Source organism: Myotis yumanensis, unplaced genomic scaffold, assembly GCF_028538775.1.
Source record: "Myotis yumanensis isolate MYYU_CA2020_CCGP unplaced genomic scaffold, mMyoYum1.0.hap1 SCAF_2, whole genome shotgun sequence".
Lineage (NCBI taxonomy): Eukaryota > Metazoa > Chordata > Mammalia > Chiroptera > Vespertilionidae > Myotis > Myotis yumanensis.
Window position 1 is genome coordinate 164,852,055 of NW_027223753.1, and position 21,567 is coordinate 164,873,621.

Here is a 21,567-nt window from a genome sequence, read left to right on the forward strand (position 1 = left end):
CGAGTTTACTAGTATAAATTAAACTTTATTATAAGTATGTATATACAGGGAAGAACATAGTAGTATATATAAGGTTCAGTATTATCTGCAATTTCAGGCATTTTAATGTGTCCCTCAGAGATAAGGGGGGACTGCTGTATTCCATTTCTGAGCAAAACCTTATTTTTCTAGATTAAAAAATAGAGCTATAATTTTGTTTTTTTGCAACCTAAATCTTTATTTAGTGGTATATGAAATTAATGAAGTTTTTCCCTATCATTTAATGTTCTGACTTTTTTTTTGAATGTTAGAGATCGTTTATTAAAGCTGGTGACAATGAAACAAAGGCTGGGGAAATGAGCCTAGGTAGGCTGCTTTGGTTCACTAAGAATTCAGAGAACAAGGGGCCTTGAGAATAGATTCAGGGAGTTTGCCTGGAATGAACTGCGGCTGCCCATTACTGCCCTGTTTGCAAGCCTCACGGGGTCCCTTAGAGTTTATGAGATGCATACCTGTGGGGAAAAAGGAGGGGGGCAGCGTGTGGGTGTGCTCCTGGGAGGGAGAGCAAGCCTGATTCTTTTGATTAGCATGGATATCTGAAAAAATTAGGCCAAAAAAAATTCCTGTTTGATATTTTTAATCACACTGTTACTAATATATAGTAGATCAAAAATCCTTAACTATTGAGATCAAACAATGTATAAATTTCAATTTTTACTGTTTTAATTCTGTAGATCAGGTGAAGACTAAATATGTCATAGTGTGTTTTGAATGCCTGGTGAAGATTCTGAATAATATGTTTTTAATATGTGGGCACTAAGTATTTTATAAAATATTTACCAAGATTTTATTTTAATGACTTACGGGTTTTTTCCTAAATCAGTTTCTATTCTAAAAAGGAGCTGTAAAAATAGAAGTTAGCAGTCAACTAGAAACTGAAATGTGGAATTTAGATATTTGTGAATTTTAACCCAGTCGGTATGGCTCAGCGGTTGAGTGTCGACCTAGGAACTAAAAGGTCGCCTGGTCAGGGCACATGCCCTGATTGTAGGCTTTATCCCCACAGTATAGGGGTATGTGCTGGAGGCAGCCTATAATACTGTTCCTATCTCATCAATGTTTCTATCTCTCTATCCCTGTCCCCTTCTCTCTAAAAATCAATAAAAACGTATTTTTAGATGTTTGTGAATTTTAGATGTGCACATTTTTTATCTTTTATTGCTTTGAGGAACATTTTTTTCTTTTTCTTTTAATTTTAGTAAAAAATCCCAGAAGTGGGATGAAATGAACATCCTGGCGACATATCATCCAGCAGACAAAGACTATGGTTTAATGAAAATAGATGAACCAAGCACTCCATACCACCGGTAATGTTTTGTAGACATCATTCCTTTTTTGACTTGTTTACATTTTGCATTTGATATGAACTTCTGGATAACAGCTGATTTGAATTTATTTGTTTTTATATTTGTTACTGGAGCGCTAATTAATAACCCAATTGCATATTTTGTGTAATAATATAACTAATATGTAACTTTAAAATTGGGCTTGTTTGCTTCCAAAATAGAAATCAGGACTTACTCTCTTTGCAGAAAATAACTTCACAGATGTTAACTATTTTTTAACCCATTCAAAGGCAAGTGGTCATTACTACTGTTTGGTGTCCTTATTTTTTACTTACATAATATTGTAGTTTAGATCATTGCATTGTTATTGTTGGCAATTTTGAGTCTAGTAGTAGACTATAACTACCAATTTGTACCTCTTAATCCCTTCACTTCTTTCACAGGGATATGAAAGTACAGTATAGGGAATATAGTCAATATGTATGGTGCTAGGTGGGTACTGGAAATTTCAGGGGGAACACTATGTAAAGTATGATTGTCTAACCACTATGTTGTATACCTAAAACCAATATAAAATAATACTGAAAGTAAACTGTAATTGAAACAGAAAATTAAAATTAAGTAAAAATAAAAGTAGTAGATACCCCTTACTTACCTGTGTTGGAGATAACTATCCTGAAAGACTTTAGATCTAACATAATTCAAAAAAATAGCTGTACTCATTATTTTTAGGCTTTATATTTAAAATATAGTAAATCAGAATGGTAGATGAACCATGGCCAGTGGTGAACCTGAGGAGGGGCGGTGAAGGATTAAAGAAGACACACAAGAGAATATAGTTGGGACCAGGTAGATCACTGTGCCTGGATGAGGAAACAGTGACACAGCCTGTAAGCTGAAGCTTTATTTTATAGTCAGATCACACAAAGCAAACACGGGCAAGATGTTTAAAATGTTCTTGTGAATTTCAAATCTGCTTCTTTCCTGTTGTTGCCATTCTCTGAACTCTATCAAGCTTTATTTAGGCAAGATGTTTAAAATGTTCTTGTGAATTTCAAATCTGCCTCTTTCCTGTTGTTGCCATTCTCTGAACTCTATCAAGCTTTATTTAGGCAGCACTTGCGCGCGCACACACACACACACACACACAGTCACCCCCCCTCCCACCCCCCATCACTCCTGTAGCCCACATCCCTTAGCTACCTAGGCCTGCAGGGTCGGACTGGTCAAGCTTACAACCATAGCCTTTTAGCTATAATTGTCCTGGGAGGGCTTTGCCCTCCAAGCTGGGACTTCTATGTGGCTTTGCCACAAGTCAGTCTGAGGCTTGATCCAGTCCCAACACTGCAGCTGCTCTCCACAGGTAGATATGCTCCCCCCCCCCCCCCCCTCTACCTTACCCATATTCTTCCTCTGAGAGTCTCTAAAGTTATTTGGTCCCTAAATGATTGAGGCTGTGTGTATGTACAGATGTATGTGCTTAGGTTTTCTGGATGTGGTGCTCAGTTTTACCAGCTCTTTTTTTCTTAAAGAGCTTTTTTTTTTTTTTCCCTTTAAGATGCTTTTTATAGCCCTGGCCATTGTTGTTCAGTGATGAGTGTTGGCCCATACATATCAAAGGATTTCGGGTTCAATCCCCAGTCAAGGGCCTGTTCCTGGGTTGCAGGTTCAATCCCTGGCCCCATTCAGGCACATGCAGGAGGCAACCAATACATGTGTCTCACATCAATGTTTCTTTCTCCCCCCCCCCCCCCCCCCTCCATATACTCTCTCTGAAAATCAATGGAAAAATATCCTCAGGTGAGGAATAAAAATAAAAAAGGTAAGTTTATAGTTGTTTGTATGGAAAATAAGACAATAAATAATAATACAAAAATAAACTGTTTCGTGTACTCTAAACCTACTTTTGCTCCACTGTGTGTGTGTATGTGTGTGTGTACATATACACAAACATATAATTCATCTGTAAATTTTATAACAAAGCCTAGATTTTTTATAAAAGATTCTACAAAGTGATAGATTATTCTGTCCTCTGCTTAATGTAAATGAGTTTATTTCAACTTCACTTGGAAAAAGAGCATCATTTAAACCATAGCACTTATTTAACTTGCCTCCTTAGCAAACCAGGAAAGGTATACGTCATATAGATAGATAGATATATAGGTATATATTTATATCTTTCTATATATAGCTAAATTCTGTTTTATGTACTTTTCAGTGGCTTGAAAATTAAAGATGCCCATTTTTGCAATTAAGTGGGGAGCAAATATTTCATTAGAGGTTAGATCTAGAAAGCTAAATAGTGTTTAAAACTTCCTGAATGCGGTTTTTAGGGTCCAATTTTGTTATTTTACCTAACCTTATGTCTGCGTAGATCCCTTTGTCTCATCTTCAGGTTATGTAACAGTACATATTGTAAAATAGTGAGATGGTTTTGTTTGTTTGTTTGTTTTGCATTATTTGTCCTCCCACCCCCACTGGATGGAATAATCGAAGTATTTTTTTCAGATAGTTTGAATTTTCAATATTTATCTTCATGGTTGCAGTAGTGTTGTTTTTTAATCATTTACTTTTAAATATTTGCATTGAATTGAAACTAAAATTAAACTTCAAAGATGACCAACAGAGCTATAAATGTCTTGATATTTTAAGTAAGTCAATTGGATTATATTTACCTTGTTTTTCTGCCTGAAAAATTATAGTTCCATTATTAATTATAATCTGCTTGTTGTCCTAGTATGATAGGTGATGATGAAGATGCATTGAGTGATTCAGAAACCACTGAAGCCCTGACCCCAGATACATTAGCTAAGAAGTAAGTACTGATGACTATAAAGCATTTTCACTTATGCTGGTTTTTTAAAAAATATATTTTTATTGATTTCAGAGAGGAAGGGAAAGAGAGAGAGAGAAACAATCCATGATGAGAGAGAATCATGGATTGGCTGCCTCCTGCAAGCCCCCCACCCGGGACTGAGCCCGCAACCCGGCATGTGCCCTTGACCAGAATTGAACCCGGGACCCTTCACTTCGCAGGCCAATGCTCTATCCACTGAGCCAAACCAGCCAGGGCACTGATGCTGTTTTTAATTGTGCAGAGTTAAAGGCATTTTACTTGTACAAGTATAAATAAAAAGCATGTGCTAAGTATATCTGGATTTTTCGTAACAACTTTTATAGTCTTGTTTCTAGATTAAAATCAAGGTATGCAGGTGACAGAAAGATTAGAGTACCAGAGCCTAGTACACTGATTGTGGTTTTTTGTTTTGTTTTTTTAATATTGCTGCCTCCTGAGTTTTAAAGATGAATGTGAGGAAGGCAAAAATAATTGCATTTCTAAAAAAAAGCTCTATTTCTTGGCTGTTCATTGATTTCTCACCCTCCAGTCTTTTTGTTGCGTATTGGTTTCTACACCCATCTCACTCTTCTTGCTTTTTATTTTCCTCATCAAGTTATAGCTAGTATGTTAATGATCTTTAGATGTTTTAATGGTACTCAAAAGTTAAACAAGTCACTGAGTTAATATAAGAATATCAGAGTGTTGATTTCTTTGCAAATGATTGTTTAGATTAGCTGCTGCTGAAGGCTCGGAGTCAAAGTATCAGGTTCATGTACAAGAAAGCAGTGAAGATGAAGACAGTGACCTCTCACCTGAAGAACAAGGTAGTTTTATTTCCTGTTCTGCTTTCAGCATTATGCTAATAATTTTTGCTTAAAATAAACCCATTATTTGGAAGATTGTAAAATGGTTTTCCTTTTTGGAAAGTGGATGAGAGAGATTGGGAGCAACATTTTAAAATTCAAATTCTACTTATGTGTGTTTATTGTATTGACAGTCTTTTCCACCTCGATATCAAGAATTTGGGAAAATATTACCATCTTTAAAGTAATTATTGATGTTCCTTTGTACTTTTTTAGTACCTGGCATAGAGTAGATGCTCAGTAAATACGTATTAGATTAATGCTTTTAGAGTCATTGAGTGTTTGGATGGTTTTAAAGTGGATAGAAATAAAAGCTAATTTCCCAGTTGTTTGTGCTTTTTCTGTTTTAAGGCAGAAAAACTTAATAATTCCAGATAGTGAGGCATAGTAAGAAGATTTTTATTAGGTTCCATCGTACAAAGAATGATAGTGTCATAGGAAAGAAGATAAAGATAACCTCTCAACAAGGATGGAAAAGGCCTTTGTAGCCCATATAGCACATATACAGTAAGGCATTGCTATCTACTCATTGTTTCTGTTTTTGCAGTAACAGTGGTTATGTATGGAGGTTCGGAGAGAAGGAAGATATTTCACCTTGCTTTTTATACCTGTTGAATCATATGAATGTAGAATCGTTTTAAGAATTAAAAATTGTTTATATAATTTATTTTAAACTATTTTTATTTATTTATTTATTTATTTTAATATATTTTATTGATTTTTACAGTGAGGAAGGGAGAGGGATAGAGAGTCAGAAACGTCGATGAGAGAGAAACATCAAATAGCTGCCTCCTGCACAACCCCCACTGGGGATCGAGCCTGCAACCATGGTACATGCCCTTGACCGGAATCGAACCTGGGACCCTTCAGTCCGCAGACCGACACTCTATCCACTGAGCCAAACCAGTTAGGGAAATTTTAAACTATTTTAAAAGGAAAAAACCATAAGCCTATATGTAGGAAAAAAGATGCAAGAAACACCCACGTACCCTCAGAAAAAGAAAAAAATAGAGAGTAGTAGTGTACTTAGAGCTTTGAAATGTGGGGACTACATATTGTAAAAGAAGTTCAGAATCTTTGTCATAGGCAGCTGCTAAGGTATAATTTGTTATTCCTTCCTCACATCCTTAGAATATAGCTTATTCAATGAAATTATGATAGTCTGAGCCTAATTGTCATAGCATAATCTCAAGTTGTATTATATTTTTTGTACCCACAGTGACTTCCTGACTTAAATTTTCCCAACATATACCCCAAAAGGCCCTTATAAGGGTTTCAGATAGAAATTCTATATCTTGTTTTTTTCATTATTCTCTAAAAATATGATCTATTGAGAACAGGGAATTTATGATTAACTTATATTGACAATTTTCATTAAGGGTTTTTTCCTTAAATTGTACTTCTGAGAATTAGCCAGCAGGGGGAACTATTGAGTAATTGACAATTTCACATGTTCAGTTTTTACTAGTAGAGTTACTGATGCATATATACGTATAGATGTTTATTACTTATAAACAAATTACATGTCTTATAAAAAGCCTTGTTTATTGACAGAAGTTTTTAGAAAAAATTGTCTTGTAACTGATAGCATAACAATTAAGATACTGGCCATGGAGTCAGACAGATCTAAGTTTATACTCCAGATATGTCACTTGTCTAATTTGCTTAATTTCTCTGAGTCTACATTTCCTCATTTATAAATTGGGAGCTTTAGAAATATTGAGAGCCATTGGTATTAAATTACATAAAGAATTTAAAGCACTTAGCACTGCTTCTTGGCATATTATAAGTGCTCAGTAAATATTAACTTTTAAGAACTTAAAATAATTGGTATATTCTCCATTATATTAGTTTGTAGGATAGTAAAAGGAAATATAAAAAGAATAATTCACTTGTCTAGTCCATGTGGTTAGTTCATTATTATTACATCTAGGCCTGAAACCGGAATGCCCTTGTACTCTGCATTATGTTGCTCTGCCATACAAGGATTATAGATAAAATGAATATATTCAAAGAAGACTAAGACCATTTGTATATTAGCAGCTTTCTGTGAAGTGAATAGAAATTTATTAAATTATGTAATAAATTTTGAGTATTCCAAAAGTAGAATATATCAATAACAAGCAAAACCAAGTTTATTATCTCTTAAAATTAAAAAGAAATAATTTTCTTAGACTATAAATATAATTCACCAAAAAAAATACTATTATATCAACTCCTAGGAATAAGGAACTACAAATTAAAAGTGTCATGGTACCTTTCTTTCCTTTCAGATCAACACGGATTAAAAAGAAAGACAATATCTCTTTTGGTGTGAATGTGGAGAAATAGGTTACTCATATTACTATTGGTAGGCATGGAAAATGAAAACTAAAAACAAAACAAAACATCTTTTGATCTAGTAATTCAGTTTCCCAGTGTTTAATGTTTTTTTTAAACATATTTAATGAAATCCCATTTAATATACATGTGTACATAAAATTACAAAAAAAAAGTGCACAAGAGTATTCCCCTTTACTATATGTGATGTGTCAGTTTTTTCTGTTCTACTTTTTTTCTTTAAATGCTAGTTGTGACTCAATAGTCATGAAGCACAGTTTGAAACCACACTAGTTAATATTACGAAGATAATAGAACAAATACACAAAAATGTATGTATATTACATAGTAAAAAACATTGAAAATATAAAGAGGGAAATCAGGAATCTGTGATATAGGGGATAAAATTGTACTCATACTTTATAATCATTTTTTTAAATTAAATCTTTATTGTTCAGATTATTACATTGGTTCCTCTTTTTTCCCCACCATAACTCCCCTTCACCCAGTTCCCACCCCACTCTCCGCCCTCACTCCCCACCCACTGTCCTCATCCATAGGTGCACGATTATTGTCCAATCTCTTCCCGCACCCCCTACACCCCTTCCCCCCGCAAGAATAGTCAGTCCATTCCCTTTCTATGTCCCTGATTCTATTATAATCACCAGTTCATACTGTTCATCAGATTATTTATTCACTTGATTTTTAGATTCACTTGTTGATAGATGTGTATTTGTTGTTCATAATTTGTATCTTTACCTTTTTCTTTTTCTTCCTCTTCTTAAAGAATACCTTTCAGCATTTCATATAATACTGGTTTGGTGGTGATGAACTCCTTTAGCTTTTTCTTATCTGTGAAGCTCTTTATCTGACCTTCAATTCTGAATGATAGCTTTGCTGGATAAAGTAATCTTGGTTGTAGGTTCTTGGTATTCAGCACTTTGAATATTTCTAGCCACTCCCTTCTGGCCTGCAAAGTTTCTGTTGACAAATCAGCTGACAGTCTTATGGGTACTCTCTTTAGGTAACTGACTTTCTTTCTCTTGCTGCTTTTAGGATACTCTTTTTGTCTTTTGCTCTTGGCATTTTAATTATGATGTGTCTTGGTGTGGTACTCTTTGGATTCCTTTTGCTTGGGGTTCTATGCACTTCCTGGACTTGTAAGTCTATTTCTTTCACCAGGTAGGGGAAGTTTTCTGCCATTATTTCTTCAAATAGGTTTTCAATATCTTGCTGTCTCTCATCTTCTGGCACCCTTATAATTCTGATATTGGTGTGCTTGAAGCTGTCCCAGAGGCTCCTTACACTATCTTCGTATTTTTGGATTCTTTTTTCATTTTGCTTTTCTGGTTGGGTGTTTTTTGCTTCTTCGTATTTCAAATCTTTGACTTGATTCTTGCGATCCTCTGGTCTGCTGTTGGGAGTCTGTATAATATTCTTTATTTCAGTCAGTGTATGCTTAATTTCTAGTTGGTCCTTTATCACAACATCAAGGGTCTCACTAGATTTCTCGAGGATCTCACTACATTTATCGGCGGTTTCTAGAAAATTCTTGAAAAACCTAAAAAGTGTGGTTTTGAACTCTATATCCAGTAGTTTGCTTTCCCCCATTTCTGTCATTTGTGTCCTGTTTCTTTGTCTTGGCATTTTTATGCTTCGCTGTGTCGATAGAGTGGTTTTCTGTGCTAAGTGTCCCAATTACCTGAGGTAGACACTCTTGGTGCACCCCCTTGTGGGCTTTGTGCACAGTCTTGTTGTAGTTAAGCCTTGATGGTTGTAGTTATCACTGGGAGGAATTGACCTCCAGGCCAATTGGCTGTGAGAATCAGCTGTGTCTACGGTGGGAGAACTTCTGTGCTGAAGACACCCTTCTGGGGCAAGACTTGCTTCAGTGGGGTTTTGGTGCTCACTGAGTCTGCCCCCTGAGTGTGTCCGTTATAGATCTGAGGAGTTGTAATTGGATGGTCCCACTCTGACCATTGGGTACACTGGCTCTTGGATCTAAGGAGGTGCTAATCTAGCCTCTGCCTGAGTCTACCCAGCAGAAGCCAGCTGTAAAGCAATGCAAGTTGCCCTGGGGCCTTGGGGCAGCTGCAGTTTGTTAAGTTATTTTCAGATTACAAAGGGCCGAGCCTTTCATATGCAAAAGCCTCCGTATGGGTCCCAGGGGATCAACAGGGCGGGCCGAGCGAGCCAGCAGCATGGCTGCTCTCAGTCCTGCCTTCAGAGGTCCTGGCAATCGCTGCGAGTGCCTCCGAGAGAAAGCTGCCCACGAGTTCTGACCGATGCCAGACAGTCCTGTTTCTCCCGTATGAGTCTGGGTCCCCAGAGACTCGCCCAGAACTGGAGCTCAGAGCCTGAGACTCCCTCCCGATTGAAAAAGACAATCATGTCCTCAGCCGCCAGCCCTCTCCACATGCACCTCCGCACCTTTGTATTTACTTCAGCACCGCACCTCCTCTGAGTCTCGATATGCTTTTCCTTCTAGTTGTAGAATTTCCACTCAGCCAGCCTTCCTGTGGTTCTGGATGATGTCCGTTATGTCTTTTAGTTGTATTTTTTTTTTTTAATATATTTTATTGATTTTTTTACAGAGAGGAAGGGAGAGGGATAGAGAGTCAGAAACATCGATGAGAGAGAAACACCGATCAGCTGCCTCCTGCACACTCCCCACTGGGGATGTGCCCGCAACCAAGGCACATGCCCCCGACCGGAATCGAACCTGGGACCCTTGAGTCCGCAGGCCGATGCTCTATCCACTGAGCCAAACAGGCTAGGGCTAGTTGTATTTTTGAAGTGGTTGTGCGAGGCAGCAATCTCTGGTGTTTACCTATGCCGCCATCTTGGTTTCTCCTATAATCATTTTTAAATTATGTAAACCTCTGTACATGGCAGAATTTTACTATGCTTCTCATGAAATTGTGTTACTTTGTAATGAGAAAAAGTGTTACCTTTTTTAGTAAATTTATATGGTATTGGAGGCAATTAGAATGTTTTATTTTTTTATATTGCCTTGTACTACATCATCTGAATACTTTAAAGGCATAACTAAAAATTTAGTCATGAGAACTTGGTCTCTTTAATAGTCTTTTTTTTTTTTTCTCTTTCTTAATTTCATTCCTCTTTACAATATGGTACTCTGAAAAAGTAAAACAAATCACAAAAGAATCTATAAGCAGAGAAGAAGAAAGATACTTGGCAAGATCTTTATGGAATGCTGAAATGGATGTTGGTCTCAGAACTTTCCTGAAAGTGATTGATGAGTGGTGACATGAACTATAAATGCCTGTAAAACATAAGTATACATAATGATAAAAACTTGGAATTAGAGGACTTTGAGGAAGTACTTTGAATAGCTATATTCTGAGAGATTTTTATTTTTTTATGCCTTTTTGGCATTAAAATATTTTTATGAATGCCATAATAAAACTATGGTGAATGAGTTTGAATGCTTTCTTGTTTGACAAAATAAATAGTTGGCAATTTTATATCAACCCCCTTTTTTTGTTTTTTAATTGACAGGTCTAAGAAATTTTAAAATCTTAGACTTATTTCTTCATAAACAGTTGATCTTTAAAATGCTGTCTATTAATTATGATCAGCTATGTTTATTTGTTGCTTGTTTAATGTTTCTATGGTGAATATAAATAAAAGAATAGTCCATAATTATATAATAACTTTAATAATAGGTTTTTCTTAAAATTACTCTGGGGATGAGGTTGCGTTTTTATCCAGCATTTTTTAAAATCCTAGTAATTTCTTAACGAATAGTAAGAATTTCTTAAAGAAATTTTTTCTTAATTATAAAAATAAAAACTTGAAAATATTAAAATTATTCCATAGTTTCTTGGCCCAGAATTAGCCACTGTTACTTATTGAGTCTTATTTTCTCTCCATATGTATGCATGCACATACATGCAGGCTTTGTATATAATACTTCTACATAATATTCATCAGTTTCTACTCAGACCGTCAATACACACACAAACACACACAGTATTATAGTTTGCTTTTCCCCCCTATTCAACGCTTTCTGGAAAGTTTTTCAATATCTTTAAATTTTCTTCACAAATAGAGCTACTAAATGGCTTTATTCTTGTATTCCAATTAAGATATACCTGAACCATCTAAAGCAGAAATTGACAAACTTTTTCTTTAAAGGCTAGAAAGTAAATACTTCTGGTTTTATATGCCATATTATTCTATTGCAGCTACTCAGCTCTGCCTTCGAGCACAAAAGCAACCTTACACATTACAAAAACAAACGAGCATCACTGTGTTCCAGCAGTACCAACAGATATAGGCTGTAAAGTTTGCCAGTCCTTGAGCTAAAGACTTCCTAAGCCTATTTTTTGTATTTTATAGAAAAAAAGCGACAGTTTGAAATGAAAAGGAAGCTTCACTACAATGAAGGACTGAATATGAAATTAGCTAGGCAATTAATTTCAAAAGACCTACATGAAGATGATGAAGATGAAGAAATGTTAGAGAGTGCAACTGGGGAAAGTATGCATATGGAAGAATCAAATCAAGGTTAGATGTTTAAGAAATATTCCTGAGACTCTTGTAATCCTTTGTGCCTAATAGACTTTATTTTGCTTTAAACTTGAAGAACCTCAGAATATTTTGCTGGCATTCAATTATGCCAAAAGTTTCTAAAATTTAAACACCTGTGGCCAATCGCAAAATAATAAAGTTTTTTATGCCAAGAGTTGATTTAAGACCATATTTTATATATTAATGTGTTTTGGTTTACTTGATTTTAAACAATGATGTTTGTCTTCATATTAAGCTGTATTTTGTTTTTAATGTTTTAGATCCTGTTTGATATTTCATAATCTAAATTAAGGTTTAAACTTTAAAAGAAATATTTTTAATATGGAAGATTTGATTTAATATCCCTTTGGGTACAAATTGTATGATATGTTTTCAGTGTTGATTCTTTTGACTGTTGGATTGACAGGTTATTTGGCTAATTGACTTTGGTTTTTTCGGGGTTTTTTTAAAAATATATTTTATTGATTTTTGACAGAGAAGAAGGGAGAGGGATTGAGAGAGATCGATCAGCTGCCTCCTGCACGCCCCCCCGTTGGGGATGTGCCCGCAACCAGGGTACATGCCCTTGACCGGAATCGAACCCGGGACCCGGGACCCTTGAGTCCGCAGGCCGATGCTCTATCCACTGAGCCAAACTGGTTCGGCCGGCTAATTGGTTTTTTATAAATCCTCACCTGACGATATTTTTTCCATAGGTTTTTTTAGAGAGAGTGGAAGGGGGCAGAGGGAGAGAGAGAAACATCATGTGTCTCTCAATTGGTTGCCCCTTGCACATGCTCTGAACCGGGGCCAGGAATGGAACCTACAATCCAGGTACATGCCCTTGACCAGGAATTGAACCCTTGACCTTTCAGTGCTCAGGCTGACTAACCATTGAGCAACACAGGCCAGGGCTTGTTTTGTTTTTTTTTAAGTCTCATACAGTCTGCCCCTGCAGCCTACCAACTCTTGATCAGTCATAGGAAATAGTTTTATTTATTTATTTTTAACAAACTGTTATTTTGGTATTCCATGAAGGTGAATCTTCTACACCACTAATACAGATGTTGTGCCTGTTTTACCTACTCTTTGTAGTTGCAAACATACTTTTCAGTAGAGATGTAACTTTATTTGTTGTGCTTTGGATGGCTAAGTCTTAGGAAAGTAAATTATTATATTGTTTTGGTGAGCATATGTGAAATATCAGTTTTCTGTGATAGAATCTGATAACTGTCTCATAATAAAAATATTACAGTATTTTTTGATATTCCATATTAGGCTTTATTTAGCCTTTTGTATAGTTTGTTTTCTGTTTCGTTTTTTAATTTTTATTTATTGATGTTAGAGAAAGAGAGGAATTGGAGAGAGATGGAGGAAAAAAACACATCAATTTGTTGTCTCACTTATTTTTGACCTGGGATCAAACCTGAAACCTTGGCATATCGGGATGGTGCCCTAACCAACTGAGCTATTCAGCCAGGGTGATACAGTTTACTTTATTCAGCATTTCATTTCCATTTTATACACTATAACCTGTTTAGCTTATATTTAACTTGAACAAACTTTATTTTGAATAATTGTTATATGTCTTTTTTAAAATTTATTACCCATTTTTAGTTGGCCTTTCTCCTAATTGTTCTTTGTTTCCCATTTACCACCTATATCTTAGTGATTTATTTTGATGTATTAAAAATGAATGTTTCTTTGGTTATGAGTTTTCATCAGTTTCTGCTCAGACTTTCAATATCAATTCTTAATAACTCTGGTCAAACACTGTGAATACTTACCTTATTTGCCTCTTGGAATTTACACCAGCAATACTGTGCCAAAGGTTAAAGGGATTTCTTTTTTTAAACCACAGTTTTTGAAAATAGCTCTTTTTGTCTTTCTATTTGTAAGATATTAGATTTCACACATACAGTACATAAGTATATTTTATCATTAAAGATAATGATTAAAATTTGTATTAGCTCAATGCTTGGTTTTTCTTGAGTGGAGATGAAGTACTACTTATATAGGAATATATTCTATCTAGCTTCATAAAGTATACAAAGATAGAAAAGACTACAAAATAAAACAGGGAAGAAAGTTCTTTATCCTCTACCCTTTTTGTTTTAAAAAATAATCTTATCAGCTTTTAAAATCTCCAGGTTTTATAGAACCCATTACTTTTTTAGCATTATTCTTCTCCTCCCTCTCCCCTGACCTCTGTTTTATTGTTGTTTTTATTTTTTTTAAAAAGTAGCATATTTAGAATCTGAAGAAATATTTTATAATTTTGATAACATAAATGCCAATCTTTTTATAGCATTGGGTATTTGAGTTGTAATTAACTCAGCTATCCACCTGTGATTTACTCACAGAAATGTTAGTCTGAAACCTTTTTGTCTTATCACCAAGTCGACACTCTAGTTCTGCTCTTTAGAATATTTAGGGGGTATGCAGATTCTTTCATATCAGACTGTTTTACCTATGTGAAATACACCATATTTGTTTTTTAGATCTTTTATTTGTTAATCATCAATGGTGGTGGAAGGGAACTTTAGCTCAGGGAGTTCCCAGGTTGAGAATATACAATAAACAAATTATGTTTTTCTTTTATCTTTGCAGGATCTACTACAGGTGACCAACTGCAAAACAAATCACAGAGTTCATAGAAGAGATTTGTTCAACACTCATTGTTGATACAGACCCTGTTGCTATACTTTACTGCTCTTGTTCTCTACAATTCATGACTTAAGTACCAAAATGCATACCAATGTTGCCAAGAATTAAATAACTTTAGAGACTAATTAGACTTGAAAATGCCTAATTGATATATATATATATATTCTTGTGCCTAGTACTTCACCACAAATACAGCATAATATCATCAGTCCAAAACTGCATTACTTTTTTAAGAACACTGGTTAATTTGTATAAGATATTACATAGCTTTTTATGCTTTAGAGGTTAAATAATATCTTGGGAAGGGGGAGGGGATTTAATTTATTTTCTTCACTTCTAGATGTGATAGCTTGTATAAAATTTTTTTAAGTCAAAATCCAATTGGAACAACAGATTATATAGGCTGATAAATATTCAATCTGAAAAGTATTTTAACACATTTCAACTTGATTTTTCTCTTTAAATAAAAAAGATTACAAGAATTACTATTGCATTTTCTGGCCTACTACCTTTAAAATTCCTTTTGAGTTTGTTTATGTTTTCAGGGAAAGGATTAAACATTTTCCTCACCAAAACTAGCTTTATTCACAAATAAATTACCAGGTTAAACTTGCACTAATATCTGCTCTTTTTTTGTACACTTGATTGGCAGACTTCAGATCAGTTTTTTTAACAAATATAATTCTAATATAGTTTCAGCATTCCCTTTATATGTCTGTCCTAACCACCTGCCTTTGTTTCATACTCCTTTCCACATATATGCACACAATAACTCTTTACCTTTATAAAGGACTAAAGGCCTGGTACACAGATTCGTGCACCAGTGGGGTCCCTCGGCCTGGCCTATAGGGATTGGGCCAAAACTGGCAGTCCGACCCCCCCGAGGGGTCCCAGATTGCGAGAGGGCACAGCAGTGCACGAATCCGTGCACCAGGCCTCTAGTATGCATATAAGATCTTTGGTTAATCTCTTTCCGCCTTCCCCACTGCTCCTTCCCCTCTGAGATTCATTAGTCTGTTCCATGTGTCTATGCCTGTGTGTTGAGCATCTGCCCCCTGGTGGTCAGTGCGCATCATAGCAACCGGTCGACCAGTCGCCTGGGCTTTTATATATATATATATATATATATATAGATAGATAGATCATAAAGATTGCTATAACATTAGGAACTCTTCCTTCTCTCACATATTCTATCATTTGTTGTAACAATGAAAATCTTATTTTGACTATCAATGCCTTTTTTTTTCTTCTAATATGTGGAGAAAATGGATTTAATGGCAGCAGTACTATAGACAAGAAATACAATTCAACTGCAGAATTTCTACACCGCTCTGATTTACAGCCTGCTAATTAATTTGCTATTACTAGTTTATTGTTTGACTTAAATAGACCTTAGGAAATAACTGAGTTTTGTTTTTTTTTTGCATGATGAGAGAATGATGTGTAACTAGTGATATGAAGTTAGTTCCTAAATGTATAGATAAGTAATATGAACACTTTTTGATTTAAAACTTTACTCTCTGCTTTAAGGGAATATGATAATGTATACTATGACAAATGTATTTTATTCTTCTAACACAGTAAGATTGAGATTTTTACCCCCTGAAATGAAGTGCAGTTCCTGTGTTTCTTGGTTTAATGATAGTTTCATTTTTAGTCAATTATTTGTATCTTAATTTTTTGTTAGTGCCCAAAGAATCCATTATATGAACAGACTTTTAAATAATTTCTGTATATTGTACATATGAAATGGCTTTTATTGAACAGCTTATCTTCCACTTACAAGTTTATGGAAATACCAATATGTCAAATAAATAAAAAGTGGGAGAGCCCTGGCCAGTGTGGTCAGTTGGTTGAGCGTCATCCAAAAGGTCACCTTGTTCGATTCCCAGTCAGGGCACATACCTAGGTTACAGGTTCGATCTCTGGTCAGGGTGCTTATGGGAAGCAACTGATCAATGTTTCTCACATTAGTGTTTCTCTCCCTCTCTCTAAAAGATCAATCAAAACATTTTTTAAAAAATGGGGACATTATTTGCTGTTAGAAGAATGTTTTTGTTATTTTGAATATCTTTCTAAAATGGAATCCAATCAAAGCACTTCTGAACTGCAGATATAGTATTCTAACTATAACATGTTAGCTAATAGTAGCACCAAACTATTTCTTGAAACTTCAGTCACAGGCAAACTCATTTCTCGTTTTTAAGAAATGCAGAGCCCTAGCTGGTTTGGCTCAGTGGATAGAGCGTCAGCCGTGGACTGAGGGTCCCAGGTTTGATTCCAGTCAAGGGCACATGCCTGGGTTGCAGGCTCAATCCCCATGCAGGGGGCATGCAGGTGGCAGCTGATCAATGATTCTCATTATTGATGCTTCCATCCCCCTCCTCCCTTCCTCTCTGAAATCAATAAAAAAAATTAAAAAAATAAATAAATGTAGATTGTTATCTCAGGAAAGTAAGACATGGCAAGTAGCATGCCCAGTAGGATTTTAGAAGTCGAATGTAACTAAGTAAAACTGTTTTTATCAAATCATGAGTTTCTAATTAACATGGTATTGGACTATATAAAAAATGAACCTTTATGATTCAAGTTATATTTTCTCTTTGGAAAAAGTTACCAATGTTCTAGCCAAGGGAGATTTTACATTCAACTTTTTAATCAATATTACTTCCTCTGCTTAACTCTTGTGGTGTCATTATTTCTACTCATTCATTGTTTAGTCTGAAATTCAGCAGTGATGTTCTTTAAAATTTAATAATAAGATGGTGTAAATGGATTATTAAAGAATAACTTTAGCCGAAACCGGTTTGGCTCAGTGGATAGAGCGTTGGCCTGCGGACTGAAAGGTCCCAGGTTCGATTCCGGTCAAGGGCATGTACCTTGGTTGCGGGCACATCCCCAGTGGGAGATGTGCAGGAGGCAGCTGATCGATGTTTCTAACTCTCTATTTCTCTCCCTTCCTCTCTAAAAAATCAATAAAATATATTTTTTTTAAAAAAGAATAACTTTAAATTGAAGATTAAGGAGAAGTGCCATTTTTCCCTAGACTTTAATTTTGTTTACATTTTTCCTCTTAAATTGGTACACTAAATATCCCAATATATAAAAACCCAAAGTCCGTAACGTCCAAAATGACTGAAGCCTCAACCAAATGCCAGGCTGCGTGCAGCAGGCTCCCGTGGGTGGGGACTGGTGAGCGGGCTGAACTGACCTCTTGGGGAGAGAGAGAGGTGGGGCTGATCAGCAGACCTTGCCAGCAGCCGCGCCTCTTACTCTCTGAGAGATTAGCAGTTCAGCCCTCTCGCCAGCAGTCTGGGGTGGCTATTGATCAGCCCTGCCTCTCTGATCAGGCCTGGAGATAGGCCCAGAAACACTGACTGGCATAAAAAATGACCAGTCAGAACCAATCTGGGTGAACTGCAAGGAGCATGGCTGCCTAGGAGGCAAAGCTTTTGATGCTGACTGGCATAGAAACCGACCAATCAGAACTAAATCTGGGTGAACGAGGAGCCAATGGCTGCCTAGGAGGCGGAGCTTTTGACACTGACTTGGCATAGAAACTGACCAATCAGAACCAAATCTGGGTGAACTGCGAGGAGCCAATGGTTGCCTAGGAGGCAGAGCTTTTGATGCTGACTGGCATAGAAACCGACCAATCACAACCTAATCTGGTGAACTGCGAAGGCAGAACCTAAGGTGGGGCTAAGGAGGGATTTTAAGGCCAACAGCTATTTGGTGTAAGGTGTAAGCAAGCAGTTCAATTTTTTAATGACCAGTTTGGCAGTATAGTGCGTATGGCTGGCTATCAGTCCAGATATAGGGATTATGTATTTTTGTCTGCCAAGAGCATCTCCTGCTGAAGAAGGCTCCTCCCCCCCCCACCCCCATTTAAGGAATCCTATCCTATATAATCTATACTAACACATTGCATACCGCTCATGAGTTTTCTCGTGTTTCACGCGCCATCTGTTAAGGACCTTAGATGTCAACACACTGTCTTGTCCACTGTGGGGCACGGTTACAGTGTTTTGGCCAGGTTCAAGCCTCGGACTAATGAAAGGACAGGGTCCTCTCACTGCCACGTGCAAGTCCCAGCTGGAGGGCAGGGCCCTCCCAGCGCAATCATAGCCAACGGCTGTGGTTGTAAGCTTGAACCTATGGTCCGAACATGTAGCCCCACGTGCCTTGTGATAGAGTTTAGGTGCATGTAGTTGAGTAGGGTTGAGACTCACGAGAATGCTGTAAACAACGTGATCACACCCCTACTTTGCCTCGTGGCATCTGCTATAAAATAAAGACAGGGCTTGTGGGCGCTGGCGTTGTCTCCTCTTCAGGGAGCAGCATCCCACCGAGACCCAGCTATTGTCTTGTCTGTCTTTCCTTCATCCTTTCACCCCCCCACTCAGAGACACCCTTGGCCATGCTGGCGCGGCACAGTCCACATTGAATGAAGTGATCTCATTGGTGGAAACCGTGCAGGTCAATCTACGAAAAACTATATAATTGCACGAACCCATAAAGCATTGCAGTTACATTGTATTTTGGTCATTCGAATAGTCTTCGTCTTCAAGTTCCTGGCGCTTTTAGAAATGCCCTCTCTCAGAAAAAGGAAGGAAACCAACGAAACTGATACACTTCCAGAAATATTTAACGATAATTTATCAGATATTCCTAGTGAGATCGAAGATGCGGATAACTGTTTTGACGATTCCAGAGACGATTCTACTGATTCTACTGACAGTGAAATTATTAGACCTGTAAGGAAGCGCAAGGTGGCGGTGCTTTCAAGTGATTCTGACACGAAGCTACTGATAAGTGTTGGTCTGAAATTGACACACCACCACGCTTACAAATGTTTGAAGGTCATGCTGGGGTCACTACATTTCCGTCTCAGTGTGACTGTACCCTCTGTGACCAGTCTCTTTTTTGGTGATGAATTGTTTGAGATGTTGTGCAAAGAGCTGTCCAACTATCACGATCAAACCGCAATGAAACGCAAAACACCATCTAGAACATTAAAGTGGTCTCTGGTTAAGTGGTCTCTAGTTACACAGAAGGACATCAAGAAATTCCTTGGCCTAATTATTCTGATGGGTCAAACAAGAAAAGATAGCTTGAAAGACTATTGGTCAACAGATCCTTTGATATGTACCCCTATATTTCCACAGACAATGAGTTGCCATAGATTTGAGCAAATATGGACATTCTGGCATTTCAATGATAACGCCAAATGGACAGTCGCTCGGGGAGACTTTTCAAAATCCAACCTGTGCTGGATTATTTTCTGCATAAATTTCGAACAATATACAAACCAAAGCAACAGTTGTCTTTGGACGAGGGAATGATTCCATGGAGAGGACATTTAAAATTTTGAACATACAACCCAGCAAAAATAACAAAATACGGTTTACTTGTTCAGATGGTGTGCGAGAGTGACACCGGCTATATCTTCAATATGGAGATATACACTGCTGAAGGAAGGAAATTGCAAGAAACTGTTCTTTCAGTCCTTGGACCCTATCTTGGCATATGGCACCATATTTACCAGGATAATTATTACAATGCTACATCTGAATTGCTGCTACAGAACAAAACTAGAGTCTGTGGGACTATTAGGGAGAGTAGAGGTTTACCGCCAAATTTGAAAATGAAAACATCAAGAATGAAGAGAGGTGACATAATATTTTCCAGAAAAGGCGATATTATTCTCCTAGCATGGAAAGACAAGCGGGTTGTCCAAATGATATCAACGATCCATGACACTTCTGTCTCGACAACAGGAAAAAAAATAGAAAAACGGGAGAGAATATTGTAAAACCTACCTGCATCAAGGAATACAATGCCCACATGAAAGGCATTGACCATGCAGATCAATTCCTTTCGTGTTGTTCCATTCTAAGGAAAACAATGAAATGGACAAAAAAAGTAGTGCTGTACCTTATAAACTGTGGACTTTTCAATTCATTTAGAGTGTACAACGTCCTCAATCTACAAGCAAAAATGAAGTATAAACAGTTTCTGCTATCGGTGGCGAGAGACTGGATAATGGATGACAATAATGAAGGCTCTCTGGAACCAGAGACAAATCTGTCCAGCCCTTCCCCTGGGGGTGCAAGGAGAGCACCTCATAAAGATCCACCCAAAAGGTTGTCAGGTGATAGGAAGCAGCATGAACCTACGTGTATTCCAGTGAGTGGAAAGAAAAAATTTCCTACAAGAGTCTGCAGAGTTTGTGCAGCCCATGGATAAAGGAGCGAATCTAGATACTTATGTAAATTTTGTTTGATCCCTCTTCATAGAGGAAAATGTTTTGCGCAGTACCATATGTTAAAAAAGTACTAGGAACTTTAATTGTTTAATAGTTTTTATAAATAAAAATGTTATAATTATTGAAAAACAACACCAAAAATGCATTATGATCTGTAGTTATGATGGTTTAAATAACGTGCAGTTTGCCCAAAAACGTGAGGTCCCTGGCATATGTCTTAAGAGATTTCTATGCGGTACGCAATGTGCTAATAAAAGGGTAATATGCTAATTAGACCAGGTCAATCGGCCATCTTCCGGACATCCAACTTCCTTCTGGAAAAAGCCATGGTGGTGGAGGCCGAGGTAGAGGCAGTTAGGGGCAATCAGGCCAGCAGGGGAGGGCAGTGGGGGCGAGATCAGGCTGGCAGGGGTGATCAGGCAGGCAGAGGGGTTAGTGGCCGTCAAACAGGCAGGCAGAGGGGTTGGGGCCCATCAGGCAGGCAGGCAGGTGAGCGGCTAGGAGCCCGGGGTCCCAGATTGTAGGAGGGATGTCCCTGATTGGAGAGGGTGAAGGCTGGGCTGAGGGAACCCTCCCGCCCCGTGCATGAATTTCATGCACCAGGCCACTAGTCTACACTAATAAAAGAGAAACATGGTAATTAGCGTACGACCACTACCCTTCCCATTGGCTAATCAGCGTATCCTTATGCAAATTAACTGTCAGCCAAGATGGCAGCCAGGCAGCTGGAAGCTAACAGGAGGCTTGCTT

At 37.1% G+C, this 21,567-nt stretch overlaps 1 protein-coding gene and 1 pseudogene across 1 annotated transcript in view; both read left to right on the plus strand.

Annotated features, from left to right (window-relative positions):
- The window catches only part of PPP1R2 (protein phosphatase 1 regulatory inhibitor subunit 2), a 35,748-nt gene extending 18,187 nt beyond the window's left edge, over positions 1-17,561 (plus strand). The window contains exons 2-6 of the mRNA XM_070406523.1: positions 1,239-1,346; positions 4,063-4,140; positions 4,894-4,988; positions 11,712-11,879; positions 14,493-17,561. Of these exons, the coding sequence (XP_070262624.1) occupies positions 1,239-1,346; positions 4,063-4,140; positions 4,894-4,988; positions 11,712-11,879; positions 14,493-14,539 (496 nt within the window). The 3' untranslated portion in view covers positions 14,540-17,561. The remainder of the gene's footprint in view (positions 1-1,238; positions 1,347-4,062; positions 4,141-4,893; positions 4,989-11,711; positions 11,880-14,492) is intronic.
- LOC139004773 (U6atac minor spliceosomal RNA) lies at positions 5,457-5,564 on the plus strand (annotated as a pseudogene).
- Positions 17,562-21,567: the final 4,006 nt, after the last annotated feature.